The sequence below is a fragment of the Neovison vison genome, chromosome 9, assembly GCF_020171115.1.
Source record: "Neovison vison isolate M4711 chromosome 9, ASM_NN_V1, whole genome shotgun sequence".
In the NCBI taxonomy this organism is placed as follows: Eukaryota; Metazoa; Chordata; class Mammalia; order Carnivora; family Mustelidae; genus Neogale; species Neogale vison.
Window position 1 is genome coordinate 26,243,408 of NC_058099.1, and position 23,589 is coordinate 26,266,996.

The window sequence follows — 23,589 nt, forward strand, 5'->3', positions numbered from 1 at the left end:
TCGAAGGGGCACATGCACCTGAATGTTTATAGCAGCAATGTCTACAGTAGCCAAACTACGGAAAGAACCTAGATGTCCATCAACAGATGAATGGATAAAGAAGATGTGGCATATATATATATATATATATTACATTTCCATTATATATATTATATTATATATATGATATATATATTTTATATATATATATATAATGGAAAACTATGCAGCCATCAAAAGAAATGAAATCTTGCCATTTGTGACCTGGATGGAACTAGTAGGTATTATGCTGAGCAAAATAAGTCAATCAGAGAAAGGCAATTATCATATGATCTCCCTGATATGAGGAAGTTAAGAAGCAAAGTAGGGTTTTGGGGGGGTAAGGAAGGAAAAAATGAAACAAGATGGGATCAGGAGGGAGACAAACCGTAAGAGACTCTTAATCTCACAAAACAAACCGAGGGTTGCCGGGGGGCAGGTATAGGGAAAAGACCTAATAAATAGAAAGACATCTGTGTTGACAGATTGATAGCCTTAACAGTGTTAGGGTGATAATACTCCCAAACTTCCTTGCAGATTCAATGCAATCTCTAAGAAAATAAGAGCTGGCCTTGTTTGCAGAAATTATGACATTAAACCTAAAATTTATATGGAGATCCAAGTGACCCAGAATGGTCAAAACAATGCTTAGGAAGAATAAATTCAGAGGATTCACACTTCTCAATTTCAAAACTAAGTATGAAGCTAAATGAATTAAGACAGTATGGTATGAGTAGAATGGTGAGCAAATAGATGAAGGGAAGAAAAGTGAGGGAGAAAAAAATCCAGAAAATACCCTCACATTTACAGCTGATTTTCAGCAAGGGTGCCAAGACAATTCAATGAGGGAAAGAATAGTCCTTTCAACACATAATACTAGGATGACAAGATATCCGCAGAACCTGAATTTGAATGTAATGAATATGCATGTAAAATAATGAATGTAATGAATATGTATGTTAAAATACATATCCACAGAATAAAAGAATGAAGTTGAATTGAGTCCTTCCTCATACCATACTCAAAAATTAACTCAAAATAGATCATAGAGCTAAATATTAGAGATAAAACTTTAAAACTCACAGAAGAAAACATAGAGGTAATCTTTTTAACCTTAAATTTAGCAATAGTTTCTTAGATATGACAGCAAAAGCATAGACAACAAAAGAGTAAATAGGTAAACTGGACTTCATCAAAATTTTAGAAATCAGTGCTTCTAAAACATGACCAAGGAAGTGAAAGATAATCCACAGAATGGGAAAAAACATCTGCACATCAGAAATCTAGTAAGGGTCTAGGATGCAAAATATATGAGGAATTCTTACAACTCAACATTAAAAAGACAAATGGAAACAATTGAAAATGGGCAAGTAATCTGAAGAGACATTTTCCCAAAGAAGATCTATAAGGAACCTTATGAAAAGATGCTCAACATCATCAGTCATCAGGGAAATGTAAGTCAAAATCACAATGAGATGCTCCTTCACCCCCACTAGAATGGCTCTAATAAAAAAGACAAGAGTTGATGATGGTATACGAAATGAGAATTTTCATACACTACTGGTAGGAATGTAAAATGATGAAAACACCATGGAAAACAGTCTGTTAGTTCCCCAAAGGCTAAACACAGAATTATGATTATCTAGTCCATTTCTACATCACATACCCAAAAGAAATGAAATACATATCCACATTAAAAAAGTGCAATAATGCTCATGGCTCATTATTCCTACTAACCAAAATATAAAACAACCCAAATATCCATCAAATGATGGATAAATATGTGGTATATCCATATGATGGATAATTACTTGGCAATAAAAAAGGAGTAACATACTGATACATACTATACCATGGATGAACCTCAAAAACATTACAGAGAATGAAAGAAACATGTCACAATGCCACGTATTTATGATACCAACTACATGAAATCTTAGAACAGGAAAATTTATAAACAAAAACACTAGAGAATAGAACAGTGGTTGCCCACAGTTGGGGGGCTGAGGGAAAATGTGGGACTGTTAATGGGCATGATGGGTTTTTTTGGAATGCTGAAAATGTTTTAATACTGATTATGATGACAGCTGCACAATTCTGTGACTACACAAAAACAAAACATTGAAATGTACACTTAAATGGATGAATTTTATGGTATGTAACATATATCTCAATAAGCTGTTACAAAAAATACATACAGCTCAAAATGTGAGGACTGGAAGAGAAGGACACATATGAGAGAAACTGCCTCAGATATTTGCAGTACTTAAAATACAGCCACAGATCACATCCACTGCAGAAACTACTGGAACAAAAGGAAATGACCGCTGTAACAACTTGACTAAGATATAAATTTATATAATACATAATGTTTTCCTTTTAAGAATTCCATGGGTAAATTTTTAACCAAAAATACCTATAGAATTCCTCTACACTTAAATAATAATCTTATTTTAAAACCAACCATCTACTTTTGAATAGTGAACAATATCTAATAATGGTAAGAATAACAATAATCAGAATTAGCCTCATGATGCAAATAAAATTCGTAAGATATGTCACAGTGATAAGAAGGATATGCACCATCTCCAATCCTCTCAACAATCATACAATGAAGATGAGGAAATCAGGATTCAGAGATATTAAGTGACTTGCCTTATTCAGCAAAGCTAGGATTTGAACTTAAGACTACCTGTATCCAAAACCTATGATCTTACACCACACTATCTTCTATCATCAAGATGGAATAAAGCTTCCAACGAGGCAGTAATAATACAAGAGACTAAGCACAAGTATGTCCTACTATAAAATTTTGTAATGTTAAAGCTTAAAGGTACCTCAGAGAACATCTACCCCAAGTACCTAATTTTACAAATGAGACAATGCTATTTGCAGTCTCTGATCAGCTAGAGCTATTTCTCTACTCTCTGGTGTCCAATATACTATTAGACTATCTGCAAATCTTTCTTGATAGCCTGGCATAAGTCAAATGAGGAGTCAAACAAGAGCTGTGTTTCAGACGCTCATGGATGCACTGAATAAATAAGCCAAAATTTACCTTTTTAGACGGTAATAGTATTTAAAAATGTATGTTCCTGTTACTTGCGAAGTATGCAGTATTCTGGTCATACAGAATTTAGAATACTGATTTAAAGCTACTTTGAATTCTTACCTTTGTGGCCACAAGAAACATGGTATAAAGGAACATAAGGTTATGCCTTGATACCGCCAGATGCTTCGTGTGCTGGAAAGTGAAGATAACTGACCCCAGTAGGGTTACCTTCGCAGGGCTGAAAATAAAACACATTATAAGTCAGTAAGTAACAAACATGATCCATCTCTATATTTCTCAAAGAAATATAGAGATGGATCATGTCCAGATCACTCAGGAAAATATTAATTTAATGAGTTATTAACAGACAAAAATGAGTTACATAAATATACTTATAAAATTTTAGAAGTGCTAAGCTATATAAAGTATAATTTCACTCTGATAAAATACCAGAGATCTTAGAATGTTCATACATATATGATGACTCTCTGATAAGAGTTCATTTCTATATACAGTATTTCTGAAACACATTTGACCTTATAATAATTTTTCACGAAGATATGAAAGTCCCATGTTTCACAGCATGACTTGAAAAAAGATTAGTCATTATCATACACAACAAGCTCCTTCAGTTAGGTGGGAAAAGAAAAAGAAAGCCCTGATTTATAGTATTTTCACATTTCCATGATATAAATACTCCCATCACAGTAAATTTCAGGCTGCTATGCAGAGTGGAAGAAAAGACAGATACAATCAGCTCTCATATAACAGTATAAGCCAGATCTAGCACATTACTTTGCTAATTCCAGCACAGAATATTAGTGTTCACTAGTATCTTAGTAAATTAATACTGAAATTTTAACGTCTACAGTTAATCTACAAATAACATAACTTTCATATTATACATTTGCTACACATTTAAAGTATATCTTAGCAACAGATCATTATCTAGCTTTTGCTTACAACTAGAAAAGATAAATGATAAACTTTTAGAAGGCCACTTTGCAAAATATGACAAATTGCATTTCATGAAAAATTACCTATTTATTTATTAAAAGCTGAGGACTGAGTTCAAAACAGGATTAGCTTTGGGCAATGGGTATAGACCTTGTGTAACAGCTGACTGGGCAGCACACATGTTTTAGAACAGTGGTTTCTAAAATTTTTCACTGTGCATCTCTATTGGTACAAAAAAAAGTGTTTTAAGACACTAATATGTGTTTATCAATTAATTTATAAGTTATATATATGTACAACTGTATTATAAAAATGTACACCAAATTGACATTTTTAAAGGATGAGATTGGGGCGCCTGAGTGGCTCAGTGGGTTAAGCCTCTGCCTTCGGCTCAGGTCATGATCTCAGGGTCCTGGGACTGAGCCGGGCATCGGGCTCTCTGCTTGGCGGGGAGCCTGCTTCTCCCTCTCTCTCTGCCTGCCTCTCTGCCTACTTGTGATCTCTCTCTCTCTGTCAAATAAATAAAATCTTAAAAAAAAAAAAAAAAAGGATGAGATTAAGAGAAAAAGAAATTAGGCTTATCTTAATGTCATTTTGCTATTCTTTGTTTCTAAGTTTGGGTTCTGTACCACAGTGCCTCATCATGGGTTCCTCTTAGCACACTCACATTCCATTTTGGACTGCATTCCCTTAGAGCATAAATTCAGAGGCACTGAATCTGAAAAGCAAGGATTCTGCAGACAATAAAATGGTGCAGGGAGTTGGAGAAGGACTGAGATTTAGGAAAATGTCCATGAGACTGGTTTGGAAGATCAGGATGCATTTAGAAAATATTCTTATGTTAGTTTCTGATGAAACTAGAAAATGAGCTTATCTGCATCCAAAATACAATAGTAGAATAGGTATATGGTAATAGAGACATTTCCATTCCAAAAGGGAGAAAATGAAAGGTAAGGAGGGAAAAAAGAGATCACTAGTCCTATGCAATTTCAAAATCCAGCAGGGCAAATTCCATTAGGTTTCAAAGTTCCAAGGCCTAGGAATAATCCCCTGTGAAATTAGGCTCCATACTCTTGAGTCCACAGCTCCTATCTCTACACTCATGGCTCTGGACTCTGCACCTGGACTCTAACCTATGAGCCTGGCCTCAGACCTCAGGCCCATGGTTCCCAGCCAAAATTAATTTTTCCTTTTCTTTGAAGGGTAACACACGTTTGCAACTGAGCAGTTTTATCAGCCTGTTTCCTGCCTATAAATTTTTGGGAGTCTGACAGCCTCCTTTTATTTCACCTTATTTCTGTCCCTTTTAGTGAAAGCTAGCAGTGTTTCTACTGATAGAACATTTTCAAAAACCTTGTGAATCTCCAGCACACAACACAGGGATCCATGATATTAGTTAAGATGGTCCCTCATGTATCTTTTCTGGATAATCTCAGGTGTATTCCTGGCTTGTGCTGTGATGGCTGAATGCATCCATGAGTCACACACTTAATTTCTTTAACACTAGCAAAAGTTTTCCAGCCGTACCCTTTAATCTTTACCTTTAGAGTAAGACTTAGAAAGTCTCCACAACAGACTTTACTAAAAATGAATCTCCTAATTTAATCATCTTTTGCAATCTGGATAGGCTGAGTTCTTTCCAAATCGTCATCTTGTTTTCTTTGTTCAGCAGTTATTCCCTAAATTCAACTTTTCCTCTCTCACTTTACTAAAAGCAGAAAGGAAAAACCAGTCCAAACCTTTAACACTGCTTTGAAATCTCCTCAGCTAAATACCCAAGTTCACTGCTCACAATTATGCTTTCCATGTAACTGTAGCAAACAACTCAACTAAGTTTTCTCCCACTATTAACTATATCACATCTCCTCCAATTTCCAATATCATGCTCCTCACTTTCTTCTGAGCCCTCACCTTTAACATTCATAATTCTACCAACATTGTGTTTATGACAATATATGTATTCTCTAAGACCATATGGGCTTTCTCTACTATGCAAAAGTATTTGGTAATACATAAATGGAAATTTCTATATATACACGCATACAAAAAATACCATAACAAACCAGTGATCAATCTCGTCTGACCAACTGATAATTCTTTCATTCATCTAATATTTATTGAGTATCTACTACGTGGTATATTTATTCAAGAATACAGTGCAAATTCCCTGGCTTGCTCAAGGATACAAGCAAAAGAAAGAATAGTAAGAAATGAAGTCAAAGCAAATAGGGTATGGGAGAAAGGTAGATCTTGGGAGGATTTTACAGGCCATCTGGGCAGTCATTCCCAAGGTTTTGAACAAAGGAGAAACAATGTGATTTGGGTTGCAAGAGCCCAAGAAATGTTTTACAAAAGACATTTCAAGGCATATGCTCAAAATGAGAAAAATTTCCCTTGAATCTCATTAATGCCTTACTTACAACTTATCAAAGCCTTATTTGTTCTATTTCTAAACTACCTCATTCACACTTTAAGGGGTACTTTCCTTCTAAGTTAAATTTCCTAGAATTTATTGGTCCACAGAAACATATACGTCATCACAGACTGCTTCTAAACTTCATTTTTAATCTATTCTAATGAGCTTATTTTTAAATGGAGTCTTTCCTTACCTTGCTTACTATGACTACTATTCCCTAAGTACTTTCCTTCTTGAGCTGTGGAAATAGTAATTACATCTCTCTATTTCATTTTCGGGAGCATCAGGGATACATCTGTGAACTTACTTACGAATGAGTAAGTATCTTTAGATAACATTTAATGATCAGATTCTCTTAAATGGATGCAAAAGGTAGTCTCTGCACCCTACAATTATAGAGTGGCTTACTTTCTCTAACCTTATTTTTATGTGTAATTAAGCTCAATTCTCATCTTTAAAGCAACAATGTCTTATGATAACGAACTGATTTGTTCCCATAAGCTTAACATTTTACTACTATGTGAATTTGAAATCTGAGTAATGTAGTCATTAACGAAAATGTCAAGAACCTGCAACTGATTCATTTCCATCCCATGAAGTGTGTTCCTATGTAGTTTTTTCTCCATAAATACACAGTGTTCCCACGATTCTATAAAAATCCGAGAGTTCTGGTTTGGTTTTATTTTCTAAGGGGAGGAACCCACAGAGAAAAGAATCAATATTTATTTTAAAAACTACATTTGAGAGAGCAGACTTTTTGAAAGAGTAAGTTTCCTGATTCTCCTCCCATTATCATGACTATTTTTTTTAAGCTCCATTGCATCCATATTTAGAAATATAGTAAGATCTAAGGATAAAAAGCTGGTCTCAGTATAGATTACACCAACTCACTAGGACATCTTCAGCCATTCATCAGCTTCTGGTTTCCAACCTCCTTTTACCAACTGTTCAAAATTCGTGATAATGCTACCACCTGCACCTAAAAATAAAACAAGAATATTTAGCCAAATTTTATGGAGGAAATATTTGAAACAACCCAAGAAAATCCCAATATAATTTTGAGGAGGAAGAAAATAGTTTTCTTGTATACTTATGGTACTGAAACAATTGTAATGCCTCCCTTCGGTCAGTGTTGCCAACTGTCTATCGTATCACAATTAAGGTTAAAATTAAGGTTAAGGAGCCTCAAGAACAGAGATGTTCCTAAAGGTTTATTTCAGGCCTGAAAACTAAAATTTTCTGCTTTATCATTTCATTCCCTGATACTAGTTTTAGATGCAGTACAATACAATAAAAGATTAGGGAAATTTATTCAATTTCTACACGATACAGAGTAAAGATGAACCCATAATCAATAATATTTACTACTTCTAGTTATTTGGGATGAAAAAAAATTACAAAAAAAGAGCAAACTTTAATATAATCCTTTTACATAATTTCTTAAGTCAACTTATTTTATTTTTGGTGGCACTATACCTTAACTAACTATGAATCTCTCTGGTTCAGAGATACTAATCAAATCAATCAGAAGAATTTTATATTGTAAGGTAGTCAGGCTCAAAATAATGGCTGATAACTAGTGCTAGTGAAAGTGCTAGTTATGAATTAACTTTACTAGCCAAGAGAAGAATTCCTTCTTCCAAAAATACTGTTACTAAAGTATGTAATCCTCATTAATTTTACTAGACAATCCTTCAGTAGCAGTAATATATCAGTAACAGAATATTTACAAACACATAATGTTAATATTACCTCGAGCCCATCCAATAGCTATCATGACTATCCAGCCATTTTTGTAATAGCTATTAGCATGTGTGACTCCACCTACTATTTTCCAAGTTCTGGTCACTTCCTTCATTCCCGCAGCCAAGAGTTGAACAGGTAGGAAAGAATAGCCCTGGGAAACTAGGTCACATGGGCAAAAAAATATAATATACCTGAAATTAAAATTTAAATATTTTAATATATAAAGTATAAATATTTATAATAAAAGTATGTTAATAAATATATTATAAATAAAATGTTAAATATATTAAGTATAATGTGCATTAAGATATAGATATAAATTATTTGATGAATATTTAACATACACTCAATTTAGTTGAGTAAGTTAGTTTTTAAACCATTAAATCGCCGGACGCGTTGGCGCGCACCTGTAGTCCCAGCTACTTGGGAGGCTAAGGCAGGAGGATCGCTTGAGCCCAGGAGTTCTGGGCTGTAGTGCGCTATGCCGATCGGGTGTCTGCACTAAGTTCGGCATCAATATGGTGACCTCCAGGGAGCGGGGGACCACCAGGTTGCCTAAGGACGGGTGAACTGGCCCAGGTCAGAAACGGAGCAGGTCAAAACTCCCGTGCTGATCAGTAAACCATTAAATCACAAGAACAGCTATATAAAAAAATAAAAACCCAGCATATTGGCAATAACAATTTGGCAAAGCACAACGAACTGCATTCTCCATATAAATCAAGAATTTGACTTCAAGAAAACCACAGACTAGGTAGTCAATTTTTCTAAATCACAAAAGACATATATAATAATCTGCCCAAACTACAGGATCAAAGGGGAATTTCATCTCGATTGGATTTCTGAATATTCTATATATGCAGAAAATATTTACTGAGTTCCTAATCTGTGTCTATACTCTTTTAGAAGGTAAGTGCTGAATCCATTCACTAAATAAAGCAAATGTATAAGCCTCCTAGGATAGAGGCTTCTCTAACTGGAGTGTGTTTGTCCTCTAGGAAAAGGAATTAGAGAAGAGCCCTTAGTAGCTGAGAAGGGCTGCATTTCAACCCTTTCAAACATCTTTCCCTGTGCCCTTTTGTGCAGCACATAAACTAGGGCCTAGTTTACACAGAAAGGTGATAACTCTCAAGGAGACAGATTTGTGTTGAGGAAAAATATTTTTACATACAGGTAAAAGAATATGAAAAATGTTCTCTAAATTGTGATACTAGTTTAAAAAGAATTCACTCCCCAGGTAAATTATATTTTGAAACTTAATTTTTTCTCTAAGCATGTGTTCAAACAGTATACCAACTGCATTAACTGGAAAACACACTAGTTTTTTTTTTCTCCCATTTCTAAAATACTCTGGCAGACAATTTCATGCTTAAAGCAGAACATAATCTTCTAATGGAGTGATACAGAATACACCACATGGAAGAAGTATTATATGTCTTCTAAAAGAACTGCAACTCATGATTCATAAAGTCAGAATTCCCAAGAGTATTCATAGAATATGAAATTTATTTGTTAAAATACTACTTCAAAGATCCAATGCAAGATGCAATGGTTTGTTTAAGCTTATTAAGCACCCTTTCTTCATCTCCACTTACCTATTCCTTCCTATTCTTCAAGGTCCCCCTCAAATACTACCATGTATGTCGACATTGGGAGTTTCATTTTAATATTTTCAGTTCAGACTAAATTCTGATGGCTCTGTACAACTAAAACAATCAGTTCTTCTGCCACAACAGCTCTCTTTACATATTTTTCTCTAGGACATATAAAGAGTGTAAAGTTCATAATAAATTATAATAGTCCTTAGATGGCAGTAATCATTCATTTTGTTATCCCCTCATCTAAAACTCAGCATGAGGAAAAGTAGCTCTGAATTAAGCAATATTAGCAGTTAATCAGGAGACAAAATATATCAAATCAAAGAATCAGTTGATAATTAAAGAGTCTGAAAGAAAGGAATAAATTATCTGACAGTAATAAAAAGCATTGTAAAAACTCATATCATTTAAAAATTTTACATGTTCATATATTTTTGAGAGCCCCCTATACACCTTTCTCTTTAAATACAGAATAAGGTAGTCGACTAAGTGTTGGTAGGGGGGAAAGTTAACACTTAAAATAAGCAATTTTTTAAAATATTTTTAAATATAATAAAAATGCTTTGGTATCTACCACAGATCAGATTAAGGAAGGGGAATTAGGTTTCCCTTTAGCAGTAATGAATGCTCAAAAGTAAAATACTCAAAGAAACAACAAAAACTTAACAAATACAGCATAATGACTCCATTTTCATTTCCTACACCAAGACAATCTTTAACATTAGTTAAAAACCTAAACTATTGGAACTTTGACTTTTTAAATTCAACTATGTGACAATGTGACATATAGTCTAAAATTTGTTTATTGCTATTTTTAAATAAACAAGCCTTTATCTTATTTAATCAGATATTGCTAAAGTATACCAATAATCTAACATTTTAAACAGAAAACAATTCTCATTTCAAGTGTTAAATAGCCTCAGGGCAATAAAAAAAAACAATTGTGTATTGTTCTCAGTAGATTCACAAATAAACATATCAGACCAATGGTTCCCTACAGAGTCATTCTTGCTCTATAAGTTAGCTTTTTAAAATTTCCTTAATGAACCACTCAACCAACACTCATTAAACAGTCACCATGTCCCTCCTTTTATAAAGATTATATTTCTCTTCTTAACTAAAATCATCACATCTAAGTCAACCTTAACTTGTAAAGTGTCTAAAGAAAACATACTGGAAAAGAAGAGGAAATGGAAAATATCAGACAAGAAATAGAGAGAGAGGGCAAATGATTTCTCATACATTTTTAAGTCACATAGGTTAAAAGAGAGAAATAAAAAGCAAAGAAAGGTTCAAAATATAGTAGTCTAAAACAGGACACAAACAAGATACCAGGCCACTGACAAATGAAAGCTAAACCAGTTTAAGGAGGAAAGATGAAAGTAAAATTTAGGTTAATACGAAGAACTGAGCAGAGAGAAGCTTCCCACGGTTAGTCAGAAAACCCTTATTTTTACTCCATTATTAATTCTATTCCTCTGACTCCAAAAGACAGTATTACTTAACTAAGCCAAAGCAGAATGACAAATTAAATATACTTCATATTAGTCCAATATGACAACTTTGCTCTTCCTCCTATTACTCTAATAAATTAATAAGTTTATGTATTTTATGTATGCTTTGAAAAAGACTACTGAAGGATGACAGACCTATAAAGCTATACTTTTTCTTGAACTTTTCCTCAAAGTAATACAGTCTCAAAGTATGCAAATGTGCAGTATTTAATAGTTGATACTTGGAAGTTTAAGGAAACCAAAGTGCAGCACAAAACCCAGTACACAGAAAAATTACAAAATACTAATTTCTCCAGGAACAGTTTTCAAAAAGAAAAATCCTATTAAGGTGTACACTGTCTTCCAAACAATACTGTACTATGACACACCAAGCTACTGTTGGCCATTGCCAGTAGATGGTGCTAATATCCACATGTGAGCACTATGTACTATTGTACATAGTGTAATAGTACATAGAGCTATTGTACTAAATAAAGATGGCCTTCCCAATCAGTGCATTCAGAGTCCCGTAGTTTAGCTTGCTAGAGTTTGAAGTACATTCCAAACATAATTTTATCTCTCAAATTAAAATCAAATAAAGATTATAAATTTTTTCTCAACATTAAAACCTTAAAAATAGTAAAATACGCTGTGTCTTTGAACAAGTATCATATTTTATATTTAAAGATCTGAGAGGACAGAAATATTATCTGTATTTCCAGAATCCAAAACAACACACTACATAAGAGCCAACTACAGACAGCCTAGATTTGAATCCTGGCCCCAACTAGTAGATATCTGTGTTATCTTGGGCAAGTTACTTAAACCATCTTGCTCAGTTATATCATCTGCTAAATGAAAAAAAAAAAAAAAGTACCTACCTCAAACAGTTCTTATAAGGTTTAAGGGAGATAATACATATAAAACATTTTAAAGAATGTTTAGGACATAGTGAATACTCTATCAGTGGTTGCTATTATTATTGTTTTGTAACCAATAACAATGATCGTCAACATTATAAATAAAATATAAATATTAATAAATTACAGAGCATAAGAAGGAAGGTACTACAAGAACTTGCAAAAACACAGCTGAATCTTACTAACATAATTTTGACTGAAAATAACAAGTCCTGGGGTCCCTGGGTGGCTCAGTGGGCCAAGTTCTGCCTTTGGCTCAGGTTGTAATCCTAGGATGCTGGGATCAAGCCCCGCATCAGGCTCCCTGCTCAGGGGGGAGTCTGCTTCTAACTCTGCCCCTATACCCACGACCCCACTCTTCTCTCTCTCAAATAAAAAAAAAAAAAAAAAAAAAACCCACATCCCAGAAAACCATATACAGTGTAATACTCCATTTTAAAATAGGGGCAAAAATAAATAAAACTAAAAACTTATTGTGTAGATATTCATATATATTATTTTACACATATGATTATAGATTATACATGTGAATATATATAAGTACATATAATTATATATGATATATATTATTATGCCTTCTTTTTTTAGAAAGGTAAGAATAAACACAAACAGGAAAGAGGTTATCTGCAGGAAAAGTACAGAGAAGTGGGACAGGGGAAAAGAAAGTTATTGGTAAGGTCCAGTTCTTAGGTCGGATCCAATACAATGGAAGTGTAAATTAGTTAACCACTTTGAGAAATGATTTGGCATTACGAAGCATAGTCTAAAAATCACTTCTTCTGTAACTCCGTAAATCTACTCTTAAGCAAATAGCAAGAGAAAATCTTGCTCATGTACACCAGTAAGTATACACAAGAATATTCTTAGCAACACTGTTTGCAATAGAAAAATAACTAGAAACAACTCTGCCAACAGAATAATGAATAAATTATGACAATTAATTCTAGTATGCTGGAAGTGAAAAAAAAAATTACAACCATACACAATAAGACTAAATCTCAAGAACACAGACTGACCAAAAACAGCAAGTTACAGAAAAATATATACACATGATACCATATATACATTGAAAAACTGTATTGCTTAGGGATATAAACATATGCTAAAACTACACAGAAAAGTAAAGGAATGGATAAGCACAAAATTAAGAGTAATGGTTACCTCTGAGAAAGGAAGAAAGGAGATGGGATCGAGCAGGCGGCGGGATGGTAGCATACAAAGGATAAAGAAACTAAGGGCAAGGCTTTAGTGAAAATGGTAGCAGCTCTGGCTGCACAGACTTTGATCTCTTCAAATCCCAACATAAAAACAGGGCAACTAGAAAGCAAAACCAAATCCCATCCAAAACACTTAAAATTATGTGACAAGGTATCCCTCCAAACCCCAAAAGGCAAAAGGGCTGAGACAATTCTCTACACGCAAGACCTCTACTTTTTGGAAGGAAGAAAGCAACAAAGTGGCAACTAATGAACCTAAGAACAAAACAACTCCAAAACAGCAAATGAGTATTCACTGGCAAGTACAAGAGGCCAATTTGGAAACAATAATAACGGCTGAAACTGGGAGAGACTCTGGCATTCTCCAATACCAGGTGAGACAAAGGGTCCATAGTTAAAAGGTCTAAGGGGTTAAAGTAGCTTAGTCCCCATGAACTTTCAAAACAGATCCACCTAAACTGTCTCCCAAAACAAGCCCCATGTGAAGAAAACACTAGTATACAATCAAAACTGAGCAGTACAGAGAAATAGAAGAAATAGAAGGTTCAGACCAAACTGGATTAAGGGGAAAGAGACACAGGAAAACTGAGAAAGGTCTGGTCCTCATCTTCTGAACACTATAAAAACAAAAGAAACAGGAGTTAGCTCTATGAAGTCATAACATCTTTCCTGAATTCCACCTTACCTAAAAAGTTCAAGAAACCTAATTCAACATAAAAATGACCAAAAGAAAGATATCAAGGTCAAATCCCACATAAATTTATTTAAAAAAAAAAAAAAAAGGCAGAATAAATCCCTACAGACAATGAAAGCATTCAGGAAAATGTGTCCACCAAAAAGATCAAAATTCCGACCTACTGTTCAAAATAAGCTAAAGACATTAAGAAAAGTGATACAACATATAAAAGAACATACATCAGAATTAGAAAAACTGAGAACTGAAGATACAATTCTCAGGGGAAAAAAAAATTCTTTAAAGGAAAAGAAATCACTTCAGTATTGAAAACCAAACTAGAATGAAAACAAAGAGAAATAAACATAACAATACCTTGAAAGAAATAGAAGGGGAAACATTCTAAATTTTTAAAAAGAGATTTAAAAAGTCACTGAAGAAAGACAAAGAGCCATATAACAACCATACAAGTCTTGAAGAGTACAAATACTAAAATAACTTGTTCTCAATTAAAAACAAGCAAAAAGTACCTACTAAAAAGAACATAACACATACCTAAAAATATTGACCCAGAAGGACCAACATCAAGACTTATTGTATTTACATTAGTAGGCCTTAACAGGAAAAAAATTATCTTGGACATCTAGAAGAATATGTGACTTATAAGGGAAAGAAAAGAAAGTGATCACTAAACTTTCTCACAGCAATGCTTTATGACATAAGAAATGGAGTAACATTTTAAAATCCTCAAAGATACAAAGTACCATCCAATTTATTTATACCCAGTAAAACTGACTTTCAAGTACAAAAGACACAAACACCAACATATGGGATCAATGATGCATCTCCTAGAGCATAAGCTTCAAACAACTAAAATTACTGAAGAGACACAGACATAAGGACTGGTGATAAGCATTAAACATACAGTTAACTGTAAAACTAAGACTAAATGAGGATTAGGAAGTGAAAAGTAATAGTGTGTAATGGTTGTAAGGCTATGTAGAATAGCACATCTATTTTAAAAATGGGAAGAGAACGAGAAGTGTATATGCAGAAAAATTAATGTAATCCCATCAGCAGTTTAGTACTGTTACTCAAAGCTACTGTGTATTGTGTGTATACTGAAGAATAAAAGAAATGAGTAATGTTGGAATATTCTAATTCTATTACGTCTTGTGCCGTCAAGAAAGAAAATTCTTAGTATAGAACAAAGGATACACACACACACACACATACACACACACGTGCACACACACCACAAATATATTACATATACATTATATATACACACAGAAAGTTTAATGAAGGCTCTATGGTCTTGAATTTGAATTAGAAATAGAATAATTTTCATCCTTATTATTCCTAGTTCTGTCCACTGAAAAGACTTAGAAAGAGTATCAATTCAGTAATAACAAACATCTCTAATGCTCAAATTTTGGTCTTGAAATGCCATTTCTCACTAAGAGAAACCAGAGCTTCTTAGAGAAATGAGTGATTCCAGAAGAAAATTACAAGATGAATCTTAATATTAAGTAGCAAGGAGCTAATCTGTTTGAAGAACCAATCTGAAGACGCTCCCACCAGCCAAAAATGAAAGAATTTGGTCTTCAATAATGACAACTGCAATTTATTGAAACCTATAAAATATGCTTAAATCCATAAGTTCATAATTACTCAAAAAACAATAAAATAGACCATCTTTGGAGGATGACAGAGGATCGATTAATTACCATGAAAGTTGGTACATAAAGATAAAGAATCAAGGATTTATCCTGCTGTTCTTATGTGTTCGTACAACTGGATAACCAAATAATAGATTAGTGGGAAGTATTTATTTATACTACTTCATATAATACACAAGAAAAGATAGAATTAGACTATTAACATTTTGTAATTCCCAGTTAATGAATTCAGTCTTTAAATGTAAGAGTGCTAATGTCAACAAAAAAAGAAAGCAAATCAGATATTTTAGGTCTCTTATGGTCTTGCCAAAGGGATCTAACCTAAATCTGATTTGTATTCTGAGTCAAACTACCAATTTTCAGGAATCCTCTGTATCCTCTGTAGGATACAGAAATATAATGATATGCACCATGAGTACACAATCAGTGTGTTCCAGGCTATGGAAAACTATACATGTCAAATGACTCTGGTTCTTCGAGAGATAAATTATAAGGGAAAAAGGAAATGGAGAGGAAACCTATAAAATGAAAGCAACTTAAGAAACATCAATTTTTTTAATAGGCATGACTAAAGGATAGTGTCTAGGGATGAACATTTGGATGATAAAATTATAAAAATATACAAGTAATTACCATTAAAGTGAAGATAATGGTGTGCTACTATAATGCTTATTTAAGATGAGAAAAGCATTGTGACTGGAATGGGACACACAGAAGGGGGTTTTAGAATGAATGGTTAAGTCTTATCTCTAGACTTGGGTAGTGGATTCAAGGTTATACTTCAGAATAATTCATTAGGCAAAACACTTTTTCGTGGGTCTTCTGAATTTCACTTTATAATAAAAAGATTCTTATTCTACATAATGAAAATGCAGTTTTTATTGTATCACAGTTCTTTACACTTCACATATATTTTATAAATTTTCTTTTGTACCTGTTCAATATTAATTGAAAATTTTTAAAGAAAAAAAATATTGTAATAAATCAATAAATAAAAATAAGACAAAAGATTTGGTCCTAAAAAAAGAAAACTGTTCAAAATGAACATTTATCTAAGGGCATCTGGGTGGCTCAGCTGGTTAAATGTGTCTGCCTTTGGCTGAGGTCATGATCCCAGGATCCTGGGACAGAGCCCCACATCCGGCTCCCTGCTCAGCGGGAAGTCTGTTTCTCCCCCTTCCTCTGACCCTCTGCCTGCTTGTGTGTATGCTCTCTCTCTCTCCACCACCCCACTGAATAAATAAATAAATAAATAAATCTTAAGGAAAAAAAGAAAACTCATCTTGGTTAAGATCATAATCCAAGAGGATGTGGAGAAAGGGGAACCCTCTTACACTGTTGGTGGGAATGCAAGTTGGTGCAGCCTCTTTGGAGAACAGTGTGGAGATTCCTCAAGAAATTAAAAATAGAGCTTCCCTATGACCCTGCAATTGCACTCCTGGGTATTTACCCCAAAGACACAGATGTCGTGAAAAGAAGGGCCATCTGTACCCCAATGTTTATAGCAGCAATGGCCACAGTCGCTAAACTACGGAAAGAACCAAGATGCCCTTCAATGGATGAATGGATAAGGAAGATGTGGTCCATATACACTATGGAGTATTATGCCTCCATCAGAAAGGATGAATACCCAACTTTTGTAGCAACATGGACGGGACTGGAAGAGATTATGCTGAGTGAAATAAGACAAGCAGAGAGAGTCAATTATCCTATGGTTTCACTTATTTGTGGAGCATAACAAATAGCATGGAGGACAAGGGGCGTTAGAGAGGAGTAGGGAATTTGGGTAAATTGGAAGGGGAGGTGAATCATGAGAGACTATGGACTCTGAAAAACAATCTGAGGGGTCTGAAGTGGCGGGGGGGTGGGAGGTTGGGGTACCTGGTGGTGGGTATTATAGAGGGCACGGCTTGCATGGAGCACTGGGTGTGGTGAAAAAATAATGAATAATGTTTTTCTGAAAATAAATAAATTGAAAAAAAAAAATCATAGTCCAAATGCTAAGTTGAATTCAGGCCCCGCCATTCACCAATTTCCTAAGCCTCAATTTCCTCCTATACAAAAATGGGATAATAAAAGTTCTGAGGATAACAAATAATATTTTTATAATATTATTTTTATGTTATTTATAATATTCATATATTATTATTATATTATTAATTCACCATGTAAAAATGCATTTATTTTCCATTTCTAACATACCTTTTAATTTAATCCAAGAAAGCATCCATTTATAGAAAAGCAATTTTATGTCATTTAAGGGATCAAATAATCAAGATCTAGAATTCCTTACTACTCAAGTACAGAAATCCCTTATAACAATACATAGCAGTCCATTTCTTTAGCAATGTATTTATTGAACACAGAAAAGTACTTATCACACAGTTCACAAAACAAAGTCCCTGTTCTCATAAGCTATTATTCTAGTAGAATGACACAGACCAAGATAAAAAGAAATAAACAGATAACAGATCAGATAGTAATAAGCCTAAGAAGAAAAATAAAGAAGGATGATGTGATACTCATGGGAGAGGAGGTACTATTTCAGTCAGGGAGACCTCTCTGAAAGAAAATTAATTAATTAATTAATTAATTAAAAATATATATATATATGCCTTCTGGGGAAACGGCATTAGAGAGAAGACTGCAAGCACAAAAGTACTGAGGTAGAAAAATACCCTATGTGTTCAAGAAATGATAAAACCAATGGTGGCTAAAACAGAATGAATAAGAATACAGTAGAAAGACATTACATAAGAAAGAATGAAAGGGAAGATATTGTAGGGTTTTATAGGCCATTGTAAAGAGTTTTAGATTTTGTTCTTAATCAGATTAAGAAACTACTAAGCATAGGAGTAATATATTCTTTTTTTATTTTTTTTTTATTTTTTAAGTAGGGTCTATAACCAGCATGAGCCCCACATAGGGCTTGAACTCATGACCCTGAGATTGAGACCTGAGCTGAGATCAAGAGTTGGACACTTAATCTACTGAGCCACCCAGGCACCCCTCTAACTTATTTTTATTACTCACTTTGTCCATGCAAAAAAGAGTGGTGGTTAGTATACAGGAGCAGAAGTAGAAATGACAGTAAGTGTCAGACTCTGGCTATCCTACCTTTTATATAGTCTCAGCATTATTAAAATTGTAGTAAATTAAATTATAAGAATTATAATAAATGCTAAACTAATATCTTTTTAAAATATGGTTATAAAAATAAAAGTCCTTGAGAAAGGCTTTTAAACATAGCATTATACCCTTGAGGGGCACCCATGTTGTTGTAAATAGCAAGAGGCATTCTTTTTTATAGCTAAATAATATTCCATTGTATGTATATACCATATTTTTTTATACATTTATCTATGGATGGACACAAGTTGCTTCATATCTTGGCTATTATAAATGATGCTACAATAAACACAGAGGTGCATGTATCTTTTCAAATTAGGATTTTCATTTTCATTTTACCCAGTAGTGGAATTACTAGATCAAATAGAAATTCTGTTTTTAATTTTTTTTTTTTAAAGATTTTATTTATCCATTTGACAGAGAGAGATCACAAGCAGGCAGAGAGGCAGGCAGAGAGAGAGAGAGATGAGGAAGCAGGCTCCCCGCAGAGCAGAGAGCCCGACGCGGGACTCGATCCCAGGACCCCGAGATCACGACCCGAGCTGAAGGCAGCGGCTTAACCCACTGAGCCACCCAGGCGCCCTGTTTTTAATTTTTTAAGGAACCCTCATTCTGTTTTCCACAATGGTTGTATCAATTTGCGTTCCTAGCAACAGTGCACAAGGGTTCCTTTTTCTCCACATCCAGGCCAACACTTGCTATTTCTTGTGTTTTTCACTTTAGACATTCTGACAGGTGTGAGGTAATATCTCATTGTACCTTTGGTTTGCATTTTCCTGATAATTAGTGATTGGTCCTAAAAAAAGAAATGCTAGATGGTATAATGCTAAATAACATAAGTCAGTCAGAGAAGACAAATACAATGATTTCCCTTACACATGGAATTTAAGAAGCAAAACAAACAAACAAACAAATAAAAAAAGAGATGAAGTGCCCCTGGGTGGCTCAGTTGTTAAGTGTCTGCCTTTGGCTCAGGTCATGATCAGGTCATTATCCCAGAATCCTGGAATCAAGCCCTACACAGGGCTCCCCAAACAGCAGGAAGCCTGCTTCTCCCTCTCCACTCCACCTGCTTGAGTTCCCTCTCTCGCTGTGTCTCTCTGTGTCAAATAAATAAATAAAATCTTAGGAAGGAAGGAAGGAAAAAAGGAAGGAAAGAAGGGAGAGAGGGAGGGAGGGAGGAAGAAAGGAAGAAAAGAGAGACCAAAACACTCTTAAATACAGAGAACAAACTGCTGGTTGCCAAAGGGCAGATGGTAGGGTGATGGATGAAATAGATAAAGGAGTTTAAGAGTACACTTATCATTATGGGCACTGAAATGTATAGAATTCTTGAAACATTATACTGTACACCAAAACTAATATAACATTATATGTTAATTGTACTTCAAAAAAAGAAAGAAAACACATAACCAATGGAAGACTATGCTTCTATAAGAGGTGGTTAAACAAATCTATGAGAAATAGGGACACCTGCCTGGCTCAGTTGGTAAAGCATGCACTATTGATGTCAGGATCATGAGTTTAATCCAACATTGGGAGTAGAGTTTACTTTAAAAAAAAAAAACAAAACTAATTTATGAGAGATAGTGGCTATTAAATGTTAAGGTTCTAAAGTCAAATTTCCTGGTTTTGATCCTAGTTCAATCACTAAACACATAAATTTTAGCAAAGTTTCTCAATACCTCAATTTTCTCATTTGTCAAATGTGAAAAATAATGGTTATAGTACTCATGATTAAAAATGAATATAAGGAATTTAGCTGATATACAGTTAACAACTCAGTAAATATTAGCTATCAAATTTATTATTATTCTACTTCCACTTATTTCCACTGCCACACATTTCCACTATTACTTTTTCACACAGCCATCACTATTTATAATACTCCCCTTTAAGACTGGTTACATACCCATTTAAAAATTATCACCAAAAAAATGAACTTTAAGTATTCTTAACATTACATATTTGATACGGTTTTTATTCAAAAGTATAGTTTCTGCTTCAGACGTAGCAAAGCACTTTGTATTATAGTTTTCTTTTAGCTTTATGGATCACTCTCCTTAAGGATAACTAAATATTTGAATTTGTAAGAAACCAAAGCAATTCCTGCTAACATTTTTTTCTTCACTTCAAAATTAAATTAAAAACAAAATTAGGGGCACCTGGGTGGCTCAGTCGTTAAGCATCTGCCTTCAGGTCAGGTCATGATCCCAGGGTCCTGCGACTGAACCCTGCATCAGGCTCCCTGCTCAGCGGGAAGACTGCTTCTCCCTCTCCCACTCCCCCTGCTTGTGTTCCCTCTCTTGCTGTCTCTCTCTCTCTCTCTCTCTCTGTCAAATAAATAAATAAATAATCTAAAAACAAACACAAAACAAAATCAATGCTACATCCCATAAGGCTCTGAAAAATCCAACAGAGACTATGACAAGAACAATTATTACATACGAATCATAATCACTTGGACTTTTTGTGTAGTTAGTCACATTCTTATTTTATCCTGCTGTATATCTGTCTGTATGAGTTAGTTAGATAAACCGTTTGGGGCCAAATATTTGGTGCCCTTTCACATTTGACAAGCTTCCAACTAAAATACATAAGAAAATGGTAACAATACTTGTCTCTGGGACAGAATATAAGTGAAGGGCGAGAAAGAGACAAACTTTGTACTTAAAAACATTGGCTTAATTTGGGTTCCTTCCTTAGCACATGCATTCACTTTTGGAACATAAAATAGGTTTTAAAGAAAATAAGATTCATTTATTAATAATTTACAAAACAATTTTTAAAATGTCTCATATTTCACCATAATGGCAGCTTACCAGATTGAAGATGCCAGTAATATATTAGTGTTGTTTGCAAGAAACCTCAACGGAGGCTCTGCAAGCAATATACAGGATAAAATTCCTCCACCAAAGCAATGGAGCATAGCAGTAAACCAGCTTGAAAGAGGATTCTTCCATGCCACTGCCGCAGCTCCTGAAATGGTAAAGTAAAAATGTGGTCTGAGATAACTGTATGCTAAACAAATCCTAAGGTACCAATGGCACTAAAGAAATAAACTTCTTAATTTCATAACTTTCGAAAGCTTACATTACTCATAGGTGTGGCAATCATGATCATCATAAACTCTACCTAATATTCTTTAAACCAAGACTGGAAACATTTTAAGACATACATAATTTGGGGCACCTTTAAAATACTCTGTCCGGGCTCTTACTGCCAGTTTCCCAGTAGTACATTATTATAAACAATCTCCCTACCTACTCTCTCCTTTTAGTCCAGCCCTATTTTAAGTACTTCCAGTTGATATGTCAGAGCAAATTTGAAGAAAAATTATCTTAAGCACTTTAAAAAATAAAAGCTGAAATAAATAAACTAAGCTTTTAACATGACAGGCTAGAAACAGAATCACAAAATAAACCCAGAGGTGAAAGGGTGATGAGGAACAGATATACACACAATCTTAAAATGCTTCCTAACAAGGCACTTATTAATTACAGAGGGAAATAGTAATTTTAGAGTGGAGAAACCTTGCAGACATTACTATAAGCAAACATCAGGTGACTCTTGTTATGATTCACCAAGAACACATCTTTCTCCTACAGTACTGCTACCAACAATATATAACCTAAACTAACCTAATCAGATACACCCAAACTGAGGGTGCTTCTGGAAAAAAAACCTCGCCTATACTTTAGCAAAGCCAAGTCAAGAAATACAAAAACAAAACAAAGGCTGATGAAATGCTCCAGATTAAATAACATGAAAGAGACAACAACTACATACCGTGCATATTCTAGATCATATCCTGGAGTGGGAAAGAATATTTATAAATGACCTTTTTGGACAACTGATGAACTCTAAATATGGACCCTGGCCTAATAATGGTGTTGTATCACTGTTAAACTTTCTGATTTTAGTAACTGTTTTGTGGTTCGTAAATATTAACACACCTAAGTAATTTGATGTAACTGGGCAAATGCTTCCAATTTACATTCAAGTGGCTCTGAAAAAATAATATGCATAAATAAAAACATTCAAAGAGATGCTAAAGTACAAACTTCTAGTTATAAATAAATTCTGGGGATCTAATGTACAGCATAGTGACTACAGTTATTAATACTGTATTGTACACTTAAAATTTGCTAAGGCAGTCAATCTCAAGTCACTACCACCAATTTAAAAAAAAAAAAAAGTAACCATGTGAGATAATGGGTGTGCTAATTAACTTGAGAATCATTTAACAATCCATATGCATATCAAACCATTAAATTGTACACTTTGAAGATATATAATTTTATCAATTATACCTCAATAAAGCTGGAAAAAAATAAATGGGGCAAAATGTAAATGGTTGGTGAATCTGAGTAAAATATATGAGAATTCCTTGACCTATTCTGGCAATTCTGTAAGTATGAAATATCAAAGGGAAAGTACAAAAAATAAAATAAAAAATAAACTCAGCCAGAAAAATAGAAGCAATTTATAAAAATAAAAGTAGAAACCCATTAAACAGAAGCTAGAATAGGGAGATGAAGATGGGCAACCAAAAAGCCAACCCAAAGTTATTACTGGAAAAGACCAATAAAACAGACCATTGTTCAACAAGTCTAAGAAAGGAGCAGGGGTAGAAACAAAAATAATGCAAAACATTAGAAGGAAAAATAAGGAAATAGTTTTATAGA

The 23,589-nt window shown here is 34.0% G+C and overlaps 1 protein-coding gene across 1 annotated transcript in view; it reads right to left on the reverse strand.

Annotated features, from left to right (window-relative positions):
- TMEM38B (transmembrane protein 38B) overlaps window positions 1–23,589 on the reverse strand; it is a 55,633-nt gene that overhangs the window by 23,441 nt on the left and 8,603 nt on the right. Inside the window, exons 2-5 of the mRNA XM_044265206.1 lie at window positions 21,724–21,880; window positions 8,196–8,380; window positions 7,335–7,422; window positions 3,191–3,308 (exon numbers count right to left, since the gene is read on the reverse strand). Coding sequence (XP_044121141.1) covers window positions 3,191–3,308; window positions 7,335–7,422; window positions 8,196–8,380; window positions 21,724–21,880 — 548 coding nt within the window. The remainder of the gene's footprint in view (window positions 1–3,190; window positions 3,309–7,334; window positions 7,423–8,195; window positions 8,381–21,723; window positions 21,881–23,589) is intronic.